We start from the raw sequence: 20,780 nt of genomic DNA on the forward strand, positions 1-20,780 counted from the left end.
GAAGTCCTCCCACAATTGAGAGGGGCCAGACTTAATCTGCCTGGGGCAATATGCATTGCAAAGGCAGATGAAGGCTGGCTACGCGAGGCTAGCTGTATCAGCCCTAGGGATAATATGGCAGCTAAACAATTATCGTAAACTTAAGTGCCACTACATCCTGAAACGTGCTTGCTGCTGATGGAATATGCCATGTCAAAGATGGATGCCAAACACAGTTGATGAAGATGGTTTGGTAAAATGTATGGAGACACTGGAGCGCAAAGGACATTAGAAAATGTTGCTACCTTATTCACAGAGGCCAGCTATGTTTTCAGCCAACTGTCTCAATGCCTCCCCAATCTGAAATCTCTGTTAGCCTACCATTCTCTTCGGCAGGCCAGTTATTTAGTTGACCAGGGTCCCCCAGTGCTCAATATTACGTTCGCTGCTTTTTTCCCTATCTACTGTACATCGTCTCTTTCCTGAAAATACCCCATCTACAAGCTCACAATGTGTCACGCATTGTAAGCACGTAGATTTATTATTTTCTTACCAAAATAGTGACGCTAGGGTTCAAGTGATTAGCAGATTAGCATTGTGTTTGGTGAATATCTAAGGCTATAGGTATGTGATAAACAATCACTGGCCATATATTATTTCCAGAGGGTATGGTGATAATCTATGCAATATCTTGACACTTGCCTCAGTCCAAGGGGATCTTGCATACATCACAGTCGGGTACTAGGCTACGTCTATCACCACTAATCAAAAGCGATGACAGGTTCCTTCCCTTCCCTCCTATCCTACCTCGAAGATAGTGATGGCGTACGGGTGTCCCAAGTGGTCATGGGAAGACAGTAACACTTTGCGGTTGTCTCCATTCAGGTCCACACTGGACAGCAGGTGTAGCTTGGAGTCTACCCAGTACAAACGCCTGTTAGGTAGGTCTGAAAGAGAAAGACAAGAAGGGAGAGGGATGAAGAGAGAGAGAGAGAGAGAGAGAGAGAGAGAGAGAGAGAGAGAGAGGGAGAGAGAGAGAGAGAGAGTAAAAAGAGTTGCAATAAATTTAGACAATTAAACCCTATACTTAGTTGACAATATTTCCAATGGCTCTATATATTCTCAAAACAATTGCTGTTTCAAAGTGATCCCCCCAGCATAGGGATGCTAGAGTTCATGTGGTTAGATACAGAGTGAGAGGATAAAAGGGGAGGGGCAGTACCATGGATGAGAAAGCGAGTTCGGGAGGAAGGCGTGATAGAAGGAGAGAAACGGAAATAGAGAAATTAATGATACATGATGGAGAGGGAATGGGGTGAGTGGGACGGGAAAGATGAAAAAACAATGTGTGTGTGTGTGTGCGTGCGTGCGTGCGTGCGTGCGTGCGTGCGTGCGTGCATGCGTGCGTGCGTGCGTGTGTGTGTGTGAGAGAGAGAGTGGGGGGGTTGTAGTGAGCGAAGAGAGAGGAGAAAAGAAAGGTCATTTGAAGAGAAAGGGCCTAGGGTGAGAGGTATATGATTGTAATGGGCTGCTAGCTACAACATCAATCTTCTCTGACACGACAGCTGAGACCCTCATGTCAAAAAATCACAGCTGTGATTGAAGCACTGCGGGTTGACTTCTCTACAGGGAGAGGACGAGAGGGGCGGTGTCAATGTGCCCTTGAGCAAATCGATTAGCCTGGCTGAACTTGTTTGAATATAATCGTATATGACTGGAAATTATCAGAGAATACCTCGTGTATCTTACGACCTTATAAAGGCGGGACGTTTAACACGCCGTGGAACGCCGTATAGGGCAGACCGACAAAATAATAAGCGCAGCGGGCCAAAGCAGGACACAGAAACTGCAGAGTAATATTCATTCACCACTTCACCTCTCCCGGCTCAAGCAATCACATATTCTGCTCGGTGCTCTGTGTAAAATCAAAGACCAGAGGGAAATAGGCCTCCCATCTCGAGGTGCGCCACAGGTGTGATCCTGAGCTCACACTCAACTTAACTCGCAAAAATAATTTGTTTTCATACAGATGTAGCGACACCTCAATTCCACCCCAAGCAAGGCAACTCTGCATGCCTCAGGCAAGGGTGGCTGGGAGAAATTGTTTGGTGCCGTGGAGGGATTTGGAACAGATGATGGGAGGTATTGACGTGGCCTGGACTGAGTGGCTTATTCATTCAGGGGCCTGTCGTCGACAAGCTGATTTGATTGATGAGAGAGACACACAAACAATAAGCCAGTCTCATAGCAGAGGAACAAATCTCTGGGGTGCATGGTGGCTCGGCCAGGTTACTGCACAAACCACATTATGATCCCTGTGAGCCGTGGTGACGAGTTTAAACTTCAAATCTGTCTTGCAAGACTTCAGGGGTCAGATACTACATTTTGTAAGGGCACAAGAAGAATGAGAAAGAGGATCAGTGTACCACTCTAGATGGAATGAGGTATTTATGGCATCAATCTCATAGTAATCTCATCTCATCTCATCTCATAGTTTTGTTGAAGTTGATATGATATCGTATTTGTTTTTGTTGTCATTTTGTTGACTACTTGAGTGGAGAGTGGAGATTATTTATTTACCAATACCAGTTGAGGTTAAGGCCCTGTTTTCTGCCTTCATTCCTCCCAGAAATTTGAGAGAATGTCACTTTTGTCAAACTAAAGAGTTGTGTGATGAAGTGTGAATTAGCCTTAAGCGTCTTACCAAGGGTGATTCCGTTGGGCCACTCGATGCGTTCTGACACCAGAATTTGTCGGTCCACTCCATTCATCCCTGCCTTCTCTATCTTGGCCTGACCTCCCCAGTCTGACCAGTACATGAACCTATAAGGGGAGTTACATATACCAGTTAGAACACAAACAGCAGTATTTGCATGAATATGAAAGGTAAAGTACTAGCGTCTGTCTGGAAACTGCACAAAGCTTGTTATCAGCTGCAGCAGATGTAAAGGCTATGGGTATGTCACAGACACTCATCATCAAGTGTGTACTTATGATAGGACAGTTTCATATCTTAAACAAGTTACATAAATAAGAATTGTTGCTAATCAAATGCCGTTCAGTTCAATTAGGCCTATATAGCATATCTCTTTGGAGGATCATGTATGAGAGTCTACTTTTTCTTTGTTTTGCTTTTTGTTCTCTTTGCTTTGAGACCATATCCCAATTCTCTCTCTCTGCCTGAATATACAGAGTAGTATCTCTCTCTTTCTATTTTTCTCTGACTTCATCTCTCTCCAAGCGTTCACATCACATTTAAACAGACCTTGCAGGCAAACAGAATGTTTCCATGAAGTTAACTTCATGGACATACTGTGTATGTGTGTGTGTGTGTGTGTGTGTGTGTGTGTGTGTGTGTGTGTGTGTGTGTGTGTGTGTGTGTGTGTGTGTGTGTGTGTGCGCGCACGAGTGTGCGCGTGCGTGCATGCGTGCACGAGTGGAACCTGCTCTGCCTAGGCTATATATATATTTTTTTATTTTTATGTATTTAATTCTCGTCAACCTTCAAAATACAGTCCTGGGGGAAGTCCTGGGGGAATAATAAGAGACACCAGAAACGGAGAAAGTAAACCAAGGTACAATAATGTTCCCAAAAGAGAATTTGTTTCATCCTTTTGGAAGTACTTATAGTACTAGACGTATGTGTGTGTGGATACATAATACCAATACATCTTATCTTATATAAGGCTATGTAGTTAGCATGTTTCACACACGTCAATGCACCAGAGAGACAACCTCCAGTGTGCTCAACATTGTTGCTCCATCTTGATCTCATCCCTACAGTTAAGTACATCCCTCCCTCTTTTGGCCTTCTACCCTCTGTCCTCTCCTCACCCTTGCCGTGGGTCCACAGCGATGGCTCGCGGCTCGCTCAGCTCAGTGGCGATCAGCACTTTCCTCTTCCTGCCGTCTACTGTGGCGATGGAGATGCTCTTGTCGCCAGAATCGGTCCAATAGATGTTTTTGTGGACCCAGTCGACGGCCAGGCCCTCGGGGGAGTGGAGCGCTGATTCAATCAGTGTCACCTGCTCTGAAATGTCGCTCGCCTTGTTGATGTACGCACTGCGGGGGATGAACGGATGAATTACAATAATTACAAAATATTGAAACAAACAGGTATGATATCTAATCATATCAGAGAACGCAATATCATTTGACAAGACAGTTGATCAGTCCATTCCAGTCAATTCTATCCTTGTTTAGGGTTAGAGAGTAGAAGTGCTACAAGGCAGCTAGCATAGATAGAAAACAAAAGAAGAAGAAAGAGGTTGGGTCCTACAGTATACTGTAGGACAATGGTTAACAAACCAAGAAAGAGGCATGTATTTGTTCAACACAAGGCAAACGTTGTACTGTATTACACTATTCAGACTTTGCCGTCATGTCCACATCAATTTCCCCTCTCTGTTCAACCACCATACAGAGGTCTATTCTTGGTCCCTTTCATTTTTTCACTACGACAAATCTCTTTCCCGAAAATAGACAATCTACTATTACACTTAGTACACTTAATGTACACCTATTATGGAATGTGAAAGTGTCCACCTTTGACACACGGCCTCAGTGTGGGTAATGGGGACTCTTCAGGGTTGCTGATGCCGTGTCAAGGCCACCCTAACCTGTCACCTCCATAAGGACCTGGGTTACCCCTCCGAGCAGCTCCTCCGAGGGAGAACAAGCCTGTCTCCTTTCATCAGCGGCTCACAAAGAAACCTGCACGTTTTTTTCTCTTTGTCTCCCCCATCTCCCCATCTCTTTCAATCTAGTTCTCTCTTTTCCTAACTACAGTAGCATCCCCATCGCTTTACCCTCCCTGTTTTTATCCATGCCTTCATCCTTGAACTCCATTCTCTTTTTCTGTCTCCTTCTGTCACTACCTGTCTCTTCCTCCCTGCCACATTTGTCTCCCTTTTGTGTCTCTTACTGTCACCATCTGTTTCTCCTTTCCTGCCACATCTGTCTCTCTTTTTCTGTTCCTTACTGTTACGATCTGTCTCCGTCTCACCTTTCCTGACACATCTGTCTCTCTCTCTCTCTCTCTTTCTGTCTCTTGAAGTCAATTTATACTTTGAGCATTAAGTGTCGAACACGTTGCACCGTTTTAGTTCTTGTGCATCTCCGTGGTAACTGGTAGTACCAGACAACATTACACATTTTCCAGAGGTAAACGACAACATCTGCGATGGTCCGGCGCAATTCAGATGTCAATCTTGTGACGTGACGCATCGTTCGACACATAAAGTAAAAATTGGACTTTATGGTCACCATCTGTCTCCGTCGCTCCTTTCTTGCCACATCTGTCTCCCCTCCAGCCACTCCCACCTCAACGCACTCTCCTCAACTTACCTTGTGTTTCCTTAATTAGTGCTTAATTAGAGCTATACTGTCATGTAGTCTGTACATTCTTGGTGGGTCCTGACTCAGAAACATGTTCGGAAATCGTTTGCCTGTAGTGGACTGCCTTCCTCCTTTCAACCTCAGTGACTGAATAAATTCAATGATTAGGACCTGCTCTGCCTCTGGTGATCTGCACTCTCTTTTCCCTGACACAATCTAACACCTGCCCCTATCTCACCCCCCATCTTCCATCTTTGTAAACACACCTGTCTCCTCTCTACTGCAGTATGTAGGAGGCTTATATTAGTATTACGTTGTTCACTCTTGATTCTATGATGTCACACTACTATCATAATTATTCATACCAGAATACTACCAGTAAAGGTAAAAATAACAGTCAAATAATTCTGTATTAATCAATCTTTTCTTCTGCAATTCTTTTTGTTACTTATTGTGATGTATTGTGCTGAAAAGGACAAATAAACTATCATCATCTTTATTTGACCGAAATGAGTCTGAGACACTTCACATTATAAGATATTGATACTTGAGCTCAAGTACATTACCCAAATAATACCAGGCCTGTGCAATGGCATCTTGACTCTATGATTGTCAGAACATCATAGGCCGGCCAGGACGGCTCTTCAGGATGGTAATGACACACTGTCAGGTTGACAGCGTGCCGTGGGTTCGAGTTACGATCCTGACGACCATTGCACGTGTCACCCCCCAACCCCCCCATCTATGGTGTACCTATCAATAAAGGCATAAAAAAAGCTAAAAAATATGTATCTTAAAATAATGTAATAAGAATATAAGGTCATTCTACAAAAGGTCCCTGCACTGGAACAATAACTAACACAAACACTAGCCCTATCCTAACCCTGAAACAATATACTGTAATGCCCTGGCCCACCATGATCACAATCGATTGCACTGTAATTACAAAGTTAATTTAATGTTGAGTGTACAAATGCAACACAAGAGTGTATACATAGAACATCTCTTTTTACATTTACATCTTCGTACACTCTCTGAGTTAAATCAACACTGAGGCTTTAACAGGACATAAGGAAATGAGGCGATGATAGAGACACATAATGTAAGAGGGAGAGATTCCCGATCTGCAGCAGTCAGGAAGCAGACTGTGTCATTAATTGGCTGTGTTAGACGTTAGCATACTGTCATATTGTGCTAGATTACCCTGGGCTCCGTTCCCACATCCAGGAGGTCTATAAAACACTTGCTTGCCTCTCACTCAGGGGTTAATTTGAACAAAGGGCATGGCATATGTTATAGCACATACGGTAATGTATTGCCAAATGCTTTCCACTTTAATTACAGGTTCCAGGTTACCCACTTCTTAAACCCTTTACCATTCAACACGGCTGCCATTTTGTTATTAAAGGGATATTTCACTAAAACAATTTTCTTGGGTCAATGTATCGTCTACTCAGGCTTTTGTGAACAGCTCAATTCAGTATTTAGATATTTGACATTGGGTTTTATCTTCCTATACAAACCCATTGTAACTTCAAGCTCCATTTTAACCATGTTAGATTCATGGAAGACACCCGTCCGTGGTTCCGCAGTGTCATGCTAATACGAGAGGAGATCGTGTTTTTACACATACCTTTTAAATTCATTTTTAATACTTATTTTATTTTATTAGATTTCCCCCCAAAATATAAAAAATAAATGAAAAAAGTACATGAAGAAACAACGTGCAACGGTACTGTTGTTTTCTGTCTTGATCGTTTCTGTGTAAACGTGGCCTTAGAAGGATATATAGCAGAATAGAAACTTTAAATCCTAACCTGATACTTGATCTGTCATTTTAAAACTACAAACCATACGTTTTATATCCATTGCTTCACTCAATATTGTCTTAAGTCCAATACAAAAGACTTAAGACATTATTGACCTTGTTAACCAGTGCTACCCGACGCATGACATTTCTCAATGGAATAGTAGGGAGACCACCTCCAACAACTGCAGATGTACTAGCTATATTAATACTCTACTATGCCCATTGGTTAGAAAACATCCCGGATTCACACATTGTGTTAGGGATGAAACTCTTGATGCCAGACAAGTGGAGATATGTATAAAGTTATTATCTTGCCAATCTGGAGTTTTCTTTATTTTTTCTTTTTCTTTTACAAGACAAGGCTGTTTGGTGCAGGGTGATTAGACAGAGACAGATGAGGGCCATATGAGGAAGCAGATTGTACCGTTGCAGTCAATTGGCGTGTTATTGTTTGCTACAGAGTACAGACATCTTCATCATGGAAGTTGGCACGTCATCGACCCATACCATACCAGTCACTATCGATTAGCCAGCAGCACAACACTGACACAGAGAGTGAAGTGACAAGAATCAGTGAAAAAGAAAAAGAACCAGCGATGGGCTCCAGAATCTTTTGACTGTGGGGTGCTATTGGGGGTGCTGGCTATCTAATGAATTTTGGTTTACATAGAAGTCAGTCAATTGGGGGAGGGGTGGCTAATGTTTGTGTGGAGGAGAAGCAATAAAGCGTCATTAGCACTGACATTTAAGACCTTTAGCCCATTTTATCACATTTCGGAGTATCCAAAAGAGGGTGCAAGCAGTGGAATGAATCAAAAGGACTGAAAATACAATGCTGAAAACATAATAAAATATTATTCTTTTCTAGTTTTTTGGTGTTAGTAGAAGAGGAGATCTATATAGGACAGAGATGAGTTAGAGATGGAACCTTAAATATAAAAAGCAAAGCAATTCAGCAAATGTGAAACGGCAGATGGCTAAAAGGATGTGATTCAATGATGAAGGTGTGTTCAGCCAGAGTGCTAAAGCATAAAACATAATGGCAATAAAGTGGATTTTATGCTATGTAATGCACTTCTACAGTGAACACTTAAGTCCATGACTAAACTACACACTTGAGAGTTACTGCACAAAGTGAAAGCAATGGTGTCAATAGCAGATTGAGCTTTAAGGTATTATTACCGTAGATCCTGTGGAGTCAGCCACAGAGAAGAAAATAATGAACTTTCTTAGTGTGGGATATTCCAAAAACAATAATCACAAAGTGCTTCATGTTCAATAAACGGCAGAAACAACAGACAGACAGGTGTGATGACATAGCAAGAAATTATGAGAGAAAACGATTTATTGACATACCATGCATGCAGTGCGGTATAAACCATGGAAATTTATGTTTTGGAAACTCTGTTTGGACACCCTGCACCAAACTATGAATTAATTAATTAATTATTTAGAAAAGCCAATTATTCTTCCTTACTTTCTCTCCCAATTCATTGCTATTCCACAAACATTTGTGTTGCCACCTGGCTTCCCTCCTAATTGTGTCATGCTTGGAGATCAAACCCCTATAGAACAGAAGGACTTCGATATCAATAGTGGACATCTGACATGGAAATGTACTGTAAGCTTGTAGTCAGTCTATTTTCTGCAAAGTGGTCTGGTGTAGAGGGGAAACATTTAGGGGGCCAAGTATCGGTCAATTATAGTTAGAAGGCTTAAGTGGTTAAAGTCGAAAACTGTGTTTATTTGTCCTTGTGGTCACATGCCATGCTCACACAGAGACACGCACATCTCTGTGTGAGCATGTTGACTATGTGTGTGTAGATGAGTAATGATGGTGATTATTTAGGCAGTGAAATTAGCAAGAGCATATGGCTCAATTGAGATGATATAAGGCACCTCCCATTGCCTGCATACGCGCGCACACACACACACACACTTGCGTGTGTGAGTGTGTGGACGTCAAGGACAAACAGAACACCTTTCACTGTCAGACAGATGACGCAGCCCTCCAGGTGTGACACACACACACACACACACACACGTGCACACACACACACACACACACACACACACACACACACACACACACACACACACACACACACACACACACAGTGTGTGTCAGTAGCAGAAAGTATGACAGGTTGGGGCAGACAGCATAGAGGAGAAACATGAGAACCGTAGAGAATGGAACGAAATTCACAGTTTCCACAAACAAATATTGCTTTAAGTCCGATCACATTCGCTTCCAAAGAAACCTCATTATGAAGTGTAGTTTTAAAGGAACCTCATTATGAAGTGTAGTTTTAAAGAAACCTCATTATGAAATGTAGTTTTAAAGAAAGCTCATTATGAAGTGTAGTTTTAAAGAAACCTCATTATGAAGTGTAGTTTTAAAGAAAGCTCATTATGAAGTGTAGTTTTAAAGAAACCTCATTAGGAAGTTTAGTTTTAAAAAACCTCATGAAGTGTAGTTTTAAAGAAACCTCATTATGAAGTGTAGTTTCCACACATGCTGTGCCCAAGGCACAGAGAAGTGCAAGTCAACGTCTCATGACACATGTATATTTTCTAAGGGTACAACATGTGCCTCTGTATTGGGAAACAAATGCACACAAAGTACGTACTGAATTAATACTGTAACTTTGTATAGTTTAGTGTGTGCGTGCGTGTTCATGCGAGTACCTGTAGATTTTGCGATGATACAGATCGCACCAGAACATTTTGTTGGTGGAAACGTCTACATCCAGGGCGACGGCGTTCTTCAGTGTGGGGACCACCTGTGTGTATTCACTCTTGAGCAGGTCTATACGGCGGATCTCATGTCGGTTGGTGAACATCAGGTATGGGCTCTTTCCTGAGGAACAAGGGAAGCACTGTCATGCTATGTTACCCTTACTGTAATACACTTTAGATTGGAATCAACCCTTTTTTCTTGTTGGTACTTTGCTGTGGAGAGTACACACTGTAAAAGTCCAAGAGTGTTCTCTTTTTTAAGTGTGTTATAAAAGTAAAGCTCACACGAACACACACACACACACACACACACACACACACACACACACACACACACACACACACACACACACACACACACACACACACACACACACACACACACACACACACACACAGTGAACCTGTATTAAAAAGATCAGCTCACATCACAAAAAAACATGGGAGCTGTATGTGTATAAAATGGTTTAATGACAATTGGCACCAACGCATAGCACTGTTAGATACTATGTGGTATCGACAACAACATGTGTGACCCAACCTAACCCAACAAAATGAAAAACTATTCATGCCTCAAGAGTCTATTATGAAAATAATACCACACATGGAAATGTCCCATGCACTCCAGGACATACATATGCATATGTTAAGTGTTAAGCCATGCCCAAATATGGACTGTTGGGATGTCAGAACAGGCCAGCTTATGGAGTTCTGTGTCAGGCATGCCCAAATATGGAGTGTTGTGAGGTCAGTACAGGCCAGCCCCATATTTGGACCCTGGGCAGGGGCCCGGTCCAGAGCTCGGGCAGAGGCCTTTTTGGGGCGGTTCTGGACAGCCGTAAATGGTAAATGGTGCATTTATATAGCGACTTTACATAGATTGTGCATCAATTCACCCATTCACACACACACACATTCATACACCGATGGCAGCGGAAACCATCCAAGGCACCAACCAGCACACCAGGAGCAATTAGGGGTTCAGAGTCTATAAGGCTATACAGTACATTTTGTCCATTTGAAAATAGCCGAACAATCTCACAATCCATTGTGATGGAACGCATTGTGATCTTGTAGATCTGCTATTTTCAAAAGCTTTTTTATGCCTTTTAAATGTAAAACTTGTGAAACTGGCCATTCTGCATAATAAGTACTTTCTACTTTTGGTAATTTAAGTACATGTTGAACAATATTTTTGTACTTTTACTTAAGAAAAGTCAGAATTCCAGACTTTTAGTAATTCTATGTTGCTGGCGTTTTTGAGTACTTATTCCACCACTGTCCAGACCCCACTTTAAGAACCATGTACTAGAGGCCTTTCCTGGTTGAGTCATGGCCTGCGAGCGGAGGTCATTTCACAGCTGCCGTTGCATTCTAGTGCTCCTCTGGGAGGCTGCTGCCGTTCCAAATGTTGTAAAAAGAATAGTCTATGGCTGTTGGCTGCTGGGCTGGCCGCCCAACAGTGTAGAAAGAGCAGCTTGTTGTACGGTGCCATTGGTACGCTGACATTATTTGTGTAGCGAGCTCATAATTTTATGTTTGTTAACTGGCAGGTCCTACAGACACCTGGCTCTGTTATCATTTATGTTCTCACAGCATGCATTATTGATGAGGTGATCTTGAATTAAGCATTCAGTGCGTGCTCTCTCCCCCTTTGTGTGTGTGTGTGTGTGTGTGTGTGTGTGTGTGTGTGTGTGTGTGTGTGTGTGTGTGTGTGTGTGTGTGTGTGTGTGTGTGTGTGTGTGCGCGTGGGTGTACAGTACATGGGTGCGTGGGTGTGTGTAATGAAGTATACTGCACAGGTATATAAAACATGCCAAACACTAGCTAGAGATGACATGTAGGTCTATTTTTTGTGCTACCGCCGCCAGTCAAAACTGTGTTTGTGGGTTGTTCTCTGTTGAAAATGTGTGCAAGTACGTGGCACATTTTTCATCACAGCGAGGGGGACATGACTCGTGCATTTGCATAATTGTCACACAGAGTATGGAAGGTCGGCTATGGCTCCATCTCTGAACGCTCAAACAAATGTGTGTGCAACTATGCACGCACGCACACACACACACACACACACACACACACACACACACACACACACACACACACACACACACACACACACACACACACACACACACACACACACACACACACACACACACACACACACACACACACACACACACACACACACACACACGTGCATGCATACAGACAGGTACGTGGATATAAATACCAGTGTGTATGTACAGTACATGTCTGACACTGACACATGCGGTACACTGACTCTCCCTCCAGTGCAGCAGACAGCAGGTGCACATCATGATGTGTGTGAAACTAAACACATTCCCTCCAGCTCCATTATCCTTCTAACTGCACTGCATTAAGCTTTGCATTTAGCTTTGTATTGTAAACCTCTATTATGGCATGGCCTCATTGTCTCATGGCTGACACACATACTTTGTATTTATGTACTTGTGAGGACATCACAATCGTATGATGACAAATTTATAAATGACCTTCATGCCTGAAGGTCTATTACCGAAAGTTTGCTATATTTTTTTAATTTTTTATAAAATCCGATTTTGCATAGTTTTGAGTGTGCCGAGGCTGCCTGAGCTGTGTTTTTTACCACTATAAATGACCTATATACAATTGCCACTTTACACCCTAACGCTAAAGCCAGAATTATACTATACTGAAAATAGCAATTTCAAGCTACAAGCTCAGAAGTCATCGCAGCACGACTCAGTAAGTATTAATCAGCATAACATTCCAACCCTATAACCCAAATCCTAAATGACTAATCCTAACCCCAATATGAATCTTTCCCCAATCGGAATATTACAATATTTACAGTGTTTCTCAAATTCTCTCACACACACACACACACACACACACACACACACACACATGGTGCGGTGCGTTGCCTACTTGTAGATCGGCTGATTTTGGCAAAGGGATTTGAGGGAAAAAGGGAGGACCAAACCCCTGGGCAACCGTGGTCAGCGAAGTATATAGGAACAAAAACAGATTGAATAATAAAGTGTAGTATTATCCCCCCTCCAGCTCTTTCTCTGCTCTGTTAAAGTCGCTTAACAAGAACACTGGCTCTCAGATACATCTTAATCTGCACCACAGACTCAGGCCTGCTCTCCCCCGTCAGCCAATTAAGATAAAGCTTTGAAAGGATAAGTTGTGTTGTCAGATAGAATAGGAGCATCGATTGGATGCACACCGCAGCATCCACCAGTATTGTTATGCAGACTAGTAAAACAAATGTAAAAATAAATAAATAAATACAATCATTGGTATACTGTATACTCGCGAACACGGGAGATGGGAAGAAAAAATATGAATTCACGAATAATATGAGAGCTGATGTTGATGCTTATCGATGCGCAGTGTAATGGATGGATGTCTGTGCCATTGTTATTATGATGAGGTGCCGTGTGGAAGTAAATATGTGTCTACGCTGTCGCTAACGCTAGTGATGCCAAGCAATCTATGTTATGTGATAATGAGAGATGGCACGGCAGCTACGACTGTCTCTAAACCTTTCTGTGAACTACACAAATTAACATCAAATGTCAAAGTCGATACCACACACTCCCCATAATTTGCTGGGTGTCATGGACAAGATACATGGAGAACGACAGACAGAGACAGAGATAAGGATAAGGAGAAAGGGGGAGGGCGAGAGAGAGAGAGAGAGAGAGAGAGATGACCAGAAAGGAGTTTTTTAATTCATAAATAAAGTAATTTGCATATCATACATCTATCCGGTTGAAACACTGCAAAGAAACAAATAATGGTGTGCGGGTCTACCTCCTTCCATTCATTCTACATGGCGGTGGCAATTGAGGACAAATGTCAGCTCTCAATTGTAGCATGAGTCAAAGTAGGAGAGACCAATTAAGACACAGAGCTTAAGGAGAGTATATGTTTAGGCCCTAAACATATACTCTCCTTAAGCTCTGTGTCTAACATGCCCTAAACTTTAGGGCATGTAGGCCTACTACTGTAGTCTGGCTGTACTATGGACTTTGTCTCAGCAGTATCCTTGCTCGCCTTCATGCGAGTGTCACTAAAACTGTAATCGCTCAAGACAGATTTAGAGCTCCACAGCTGAATCTGTCGGCAACTCCAAATAGAGTTTGTTATTAGCAGGAAGAGGAGGCCTGAAGGAGATCTTGTCTCTACACGTGGACCCCAAATAAAATAATTTCAGATTGCTAAAATTGTGAATAAAATAATGATTTTATGATACATTATGCAATTTGGTTACTGCCTCTGTTTTACACAGCCACACAGCACAAATAAGTCAGGTTTCAGGGAAGTAATGGCCTGAATATACTGTAAACAATAAACATAATTAGTGTAACGTAAGCCTTTATTCAAGGGGCTGGGTGGGTTATTATGTGCTCTGGCATACTCAGAATAATAACAAAACCAAATGCACAAACAGCAGCTTAAAGCAATGAACGGAATACGACTCCAACCTGGGACTACGCTTTTAATTAGTATTGCAGGCATAATGATCAAATGCCAGTCTGAACTTAATCTGCTGATACAGTACAATCCACAGAGGTATTAGGACCAGAGATGTATAGGAAGAGTGTCTGAAGCACTCAGATTTCCACTAAACTTTTCTCTCGCTCCAAATGTCACAGAAGTTTGGGCAATTATCTTGTTTCAGCGGCTGCTAACAAGTAGCGAACTTGAGCTGGGAAGGCAGAAATAATGGAGCCAAATACGGCCTGGCATGTGGCTTGGGGCTGCGTAGAAGTGCCACGCGATGGTGTTGTGTTTTCAATGCTCTCTGCACATGACTGGGCGCTTCCGGCTAAACAAACGGCTGCAGTTTCGTAGCATGGCCCGCAAGACACACTTAATGACCCTGTCACTTCAGCTGACACATCGCATTGAATTGCATGACAGAGCATGGCAGTCAGGGTGCCCAATCCAGCTGGAAATGTGTGCATGACAACGCTGCAGTGTGACTGCAATGTGCATGTGTGCGTCTAAAAAGTGTTTGTCATGTGACTGAGTGTGTTTGCCTGATGTATATATATATACGTATGAATGTTCTGTACATGTGGGTTAGCAGACAAGCATAGCTTCATTTAATCCACATTACCTCAGCCTCACAAAGCAAACGCCTCTATTCTTACAGTCCTGAAGCCATCCTGTGCCTCAGAGTAAATAAGCCACAGCATAAACAACAATAATAATAATATTCCACCTCGCTTCTCTTTCTTTATCGTGCTCCATCTCTCTCTATGTCCGATGCACACAGAGCTGAAGTCAACAACAAGTACACATTACTTGGATGGGCAGAGGGTTACTCTGACTCTCTTACTGCGTCCATCCAATCCAACACGCCCTCTGAGCCTCCTCCATCCCATCCCACTCTAATAAATGCCTCGGCTTCTGACAAGGACTATTCGCTCTGTCTAGCGGTAATAAAGATTCACACGTGAGGCAATGAATGGGTGTTTTTTATGCCACTTAAGTTGAGAGCGGAGGCCCTGCTTTAAGCTCTCTCATTACCACACCAGTTTTCTCCATTATGACTTCACAACATCGAAAAAAGTAAAATTTGGGGTGTGTATCAATTGGTGATTGATAGTCCTTTTCACTACATAGCTCAATTGGGGACATGTCTTAAGGCATGTGATGAGAAGTGCATCAACGTGCACTTTTGTACCCTCCAACAGTGCATTGACTGTGCAACATCTTATACTTGAATATTTTATTCAGGTATTATGATACTTTAGTCTACGTGCTAGTTTGCTGCACGCTACTGTATATCATTGTCACAGATGAAGGCAACTGAATAATAAAATACAACTGGGTTCTTCCAAAACGCTTCAGACCTCACTTCAGACAGGGCACTTGATCTCTCATTCATGCCGTGGCATGCAACTTGCCACGGTGCAGAGTATTTACCATGGGGCCTTAGTGTGCCGAACCTCACTGTGTCCCAAAGTGACTTTTGACGCTTCTGAGGAGATAGGGGGAGAGATGGGGAGGAGGGCCGACTGCTAACTTTTTCATTACACAGGGCTCCAGAAAAAGATGGCTAATATTTATCTTTGCACAGATTGCTTTGCAAGACCTGAATGCAAAGCTCTCCCAGGTTCCCACAGGGCGGGAAGGGGGTACGATATAACCCAGTAGCCAGGCATGCTACTATAATGTAGATTGGTGAACATATGAATGCGTGTGCGTGCGTGCGATGGGGGGTATTTCAACCATGTGGGATTATTCTTGAGTGGGTGCACTATATTATATATACTACAGTATGCAAGTGATAAATTGCTCACCCACAGCCTTGCAGGCCTTCGAGACGGGGTCCATTTCATAGCCTTCATAGCATTCACACTTATAGTCTCCTTTGTAGTTGATGCAGATCTGACTGCAGGTGTCAGGGTTCTCACACTCATCTATGTCTGCATGGGGAAAGGAAAGATAGCACAAGGTCACAATGATTAACAGAAATACTAGAGCGCTAGTAGAGCCAATACTGTATATAGGCCATTATTTGACCTTTTGGACAACATTGGTATCAGCAGTTTGACAGCAAATTTTTAACCACTCTCTCAACCTATTTTGGCTATGTCAATATAAGTCCTGACGTCACTCCTACTACCCCTGGGGTCACGGAAATATTTTCTCTATTGAAAATACCATAGGGAAAGCTTAGATCACGTAATATAAGAACTTTGTCCGTCCGTCTGTCCGTCCGTCCGTCCGTCTTCCCTGCCACAGCAGCAGTAATCACAAATATTATACCTCCACAAGTCTTTTTGTCCACAAGTTTGTAACCGGACGGACAGTCACACTCAAAACCTATCCGCCGATCCCTGCAGATGTGTGAGCAGCCACCGTTGTTTTCTGCACATTCGTTAAGGCCTGCAGATAGAGACAGAGACAGAGAGACAGAGAGAGAGAGAGGTGGAGATAACAGAAGAATCAAGGAGAATGGAAGAAGGATTGAGTACTGATGCAGGAACACCACCAGGCTACTGGACGGAACAATGTAATCTGGACACGAAGGTTGCTCATCTGTGTCGCACACTGAAAATATCAGCTCTACAAGCTCACACCACATATACAATATACAATAACACACCACACCGCTTGTAGATCTAATAAATACTGACACACAAAGTATAAATCAGGCAAATAGAAAGAGAGACAACAAAGCATCCGTGTCTTTGTGTGCGTGCGTGCGTGAACCGTGGGGATAGTCTTGCTATTCCTACTTCAAGTCCATCCATTATCCCATGAGGAGACTGTGTCAGGTGGCACTCATAATGTGTTCTGTCCTCCCACTTCTTTCCTCTCTCCTCTCCATTCGGTCCTATTTTTTTTATTGTGTAAGCATAAAGCACCATTTCCCACTTCCTATCCCCTGTCTTTTCTCTTTATCCTTAGTCTGTTTCCATTCCTCCATGTATCTAACTATCGCTCAGCTACCCTGGGGGGGTGGGGGTGGAGACGGCGGTGCAGGAAGCTTAAGTTGGCACTTCATTACCGGTTTACATTAAAGATTTAAAAAGGTTAGGCCACAGGTACTACTATGAAAGAGACTGACAGACGGAGTGTGAGAGAGGCACTGGGGAAAGAGATGGATGTTAAGAAGATGACTTCTTCTTCTTAGAGAGAGAGAGAGAGAGAGAGAGAGAGATGGTTTTTAATTTGCACTTAGTGCAGTACATTGCACTGCGGTGTCTGTTTGGAGACGATTCATCCTCTATACATCTATCCGATTGAAACACTGCCTCTCTAAATTACCTCTAAAACAACATTTCAGAGTGAGAAGAAATCCTTACCTTGATTTACAGTCAATGCTTTGGCGTGGCACTACCTGTATGTTCAAGAATGACATTCTACTTCATGGTGGCAATTGAGGACAAATGTCAGCTCTCAATTGTAGCATAATGGCATAGTTGGAGATAGAAGTCTTTCTAAAGAGCATCCATATCATGGTGCACTGTTAACCTTTACTGGATGGCTACAGGGCCGTGTGATTAGAGTTGACTCAACTCAACAGAAATGCTACCCATTTTCCTGTGAGAACTAATGCCTTATTTATAAAACATTGCACGGTGGTGTCGCACGGAAAATACCTGATCTACTAGCAAACTCATGATGCGCAGCAATGCGATCAGCTGTTTTTGACACATGCCACCGGCGTGCAACAACGTGTAAGTCAGGCTTAATAGCCCTGTGAATGGCTGAGGTTGAAGATCATTCCATGTAACTGTAATGCTGGGACATAAGTGTGACAATTACACGGTACTAGATAAGGCAATTCCACAAGACTTAATAGTCTGTGTGGTGATATTGCAGTAACGAACAGTGGACTGTTAGCCACTGTGTCAGTAATTTCATTTGACAGATGGTTCTCCTGCCACTGAAGTGATGTCACATTACTAACAGTGTGTTGAGCACCCTTCTCCTTCTCATCAATGACTGATTGCGGCTGGAGGGCATTTCTTGCGATATCCGTGACTGAACCACTAAGCAAGCAGTAATTATCTCTGGTGTGCTTTGTGGGTTTAGTAGTCCAGTCATGTTTAACTGGCAGGTAATACACTGCAGGACCGAGTCCACGCCTTGCTTTGATCACAACGAGACAGTTGTCCTCGAGGGCCGACCGCCTGCATTTCAAGTAGTTGTCGAAATCTGAGACTATACTTCATGAGAGTGCATGTGCATGGGGGTCGGCTGTAATATTTCCGTTGAGTTTATGCATGTACTGTATGCAGTCTAAAGACGTAAGGAGTGCGTGCAGTGTGTGTGTGTGTGTGACGCCAACTTTTCTTCTTCTTTAACATCTAACAACCGCACCCGTTCTAACAACGACGTTAATGTAGTGGGTGCAGCTTTTGCAACTCCTGTGGCCGTGGCTATGTGTCAGGATATCACGTCAAAATGTGCTCAGCGACGTAGTCTACTACCGGCGACCACACTGCCTGACGGCCCCTCCCGATGACTTCCCTGCGGTGTGACGGTCCGCCATCGGGGCAACGGTGTGTGGACTTCCAGGCCCATGAGAGAGGCGGTGGAGTGTGGAGAGCGCAGAGTCGGCAACTACGGCATATACGTCGGCTGTCGTGTGAGACTGATGGCTCCTTTCTCTCTGATGGTCCAGCCTGGGACATGTCCACAGACAGTTGTGTGAGCGTTTCGAACTCTCGACAGCTTGGAGTGTCCAGAGGATGAGGCAGAAGGACTCGCAAGGTGTTGTACTGTCCCTGTTGAACTGTCTATGCCACCATATGAGAACAAGCCTAGTCCTGAGCACCGTCGTGTGAACAAATATGGCTATTAGAGACGCTGCTGAGTGACATTCTTGCTGTATCATGATTCCAAGACATGTGTCATAGGCTTGTGGTTGTAACATAAATGCACCCATAATGTTTGTGTCCTTGTGCATTTTCCTAAATACATTCTTAAAATGTGTGTGTGTGTGTGTGTGTGTGTGTGTGTGTGTGTGTGTGTGTGTGTGTGTGTGTGTGTGTGTGTGTGTGTGTGTGTGTGTGTGTGTGTGTGTGTGTGTGTGTGTCAATGAGAGCGAGAGAGAGAGAGAGAGAGAGAGAGAGAGAGTGACAGTGACAGAGAGATTGATCCTCTTACCACACTCCTTCATGGGTTCATCAGACCAGTCCCTGCAGTCTTTGACGTTGTCACACACCTTGCTGATGTCAATACACTCCCCGTTCTTACAGCGGAACTTTCTGCTACCGTCGCATTTTGTGGCTGTGAATTATGGAAGGACAATAATACAACTAGGTTAACTGGTTTATGATACTAGAATTTCGTGCGCGCTTCGCGCGCACTCATCCCAGAGCTACTTCGCCACGCACTATGGGAAGAAAGAAATGGCGGGAGTTGACTCCACATGTAGTAACGGATGGGTTATTGGAAATGTACCATTGTTTTGTCGTGAATATTTCCACAGCCTAATTACTAAAGGATTGTGACTGTGGGACAGACATACAGTCTGACATACAATAGGCTACACGTGTGCACAGTGAAGAAACAATGACCTATATGCCCAGATTTCTTAAATTAACATAGTTGGATTTGAACAGAAAGACAATGCCATAAATCAGTCAAAGTAAGTGACAGACTCAACAGTAGCACACAGCATGCAAGGCAGCGATGCATGCATGCAAACATGTTTGTCCAGCTGAGATTTAGTGTCTCCATCTCTCTGTGGAAGAGGTTGCACATGACCTGTACGGCCACACTGAGGCGCTCCAACACAAACACAGACACAAAACAACACCACGCTGTTTGTCCAGTTGACCCAAATCAACACCAATACCTAGCCTGTTTGTCCAAAACACAGTATCTGCTGGCCACGTTTCTACTTCGCCACAACCTAATGTTAGTAACAAATGTAGGGGAGAGCCGCCAAGGTTGTAACGCTTCACGGTTGTAACATGGACGTTATATCTTGATTGGTCAACGCCACCATGACGCCATGGCGTCAGTATGTGTACAGCAACGTACTCTACGTGCCCAGGAAGTTTGAAGTGTTTACCTTCAAAATGCGTATAATTTTACACCTGGAGTATATGTGTGCTACAATTTTTGTCTTTGGTGTTGGTGAATAAAAATCCACATGGATGTGTTCATGCTTATGTTCTTCATTAGTTTGCATGGTGTTTAGACGGAATTCACGTTCATTCTGGTCTGTAAGCAACTGCAAAGAAAACTTGCAAAAGCGGGTCATTTGTAACATGTGTTACAAATGGTCCGCTTCCATTCAATGGGATATGTAATATTGACATATTTGACATATTGGCCAATATTATATGTTCTGAAATTGTATTGTATTGTGTAGTGTATTCGAAAAGTAGTTTAGGGTTGTATAACATTGTACAACTCAATC

The 20,780-nt window shown here is 43.2% G+C and overlaps 1 protein-coding gene across 1 annotated transcript in view; it reads right to left on the bottom strand.

Moving 5' to 3' along the window:
* Positions 1-20,780, bottom strand: part of LOC308312043 (low-density lipoprotein receptor-like) — a gene marked incomplete at its 5' end in the record, with an annotated part of 74,166 nt that overhangs the window by 18,191 nt on the left and 35,195 nt on the right. The window contains 7 exons of the mRNA XM_080794449.1: positions 787-926; positions 2,684-2,802; positions 3,814-4,041; positions 9,815-9,986; positions 16,195-16,320; positions 16,664-16,783; positions 19,517-19,639. Of these exons, the coding sequence (XP_080650575.1) occupies positions 787-926; positions 2,684-2,802; positions 3,814-4,041; positions 9,815-9,986; positions 16,195-16,320; positions 16,664-16,783; positions 19,517-19,639 (1,028 nt within the window). The remainder of the gene's footprint in view (positions 1-786; positions 927-2,683; positions 2,803-3,813; positions 4,042-9,814; positions 9,987-16,194; positions 16,321-16,663; positions 16,784-19,516; positions 19,640-20,780) is intronic.

The sequence above is a fragment of the Protomyctophum bolini genome (genome assembly GCF_963924005.1).
Source record: "Protomyctophum bolini genome assembly, contig: SCAFFOLD_176, whole genome shotgun sequence".
In the NCBI taxonomy this organism is placed as follows: domain Eukaryota; kingdom Metazoa; phylum Chordata; class Actinopteri; order Myctophiformes; family Myctophidae; genus Protomyctophum; species Protomyctophum bolini.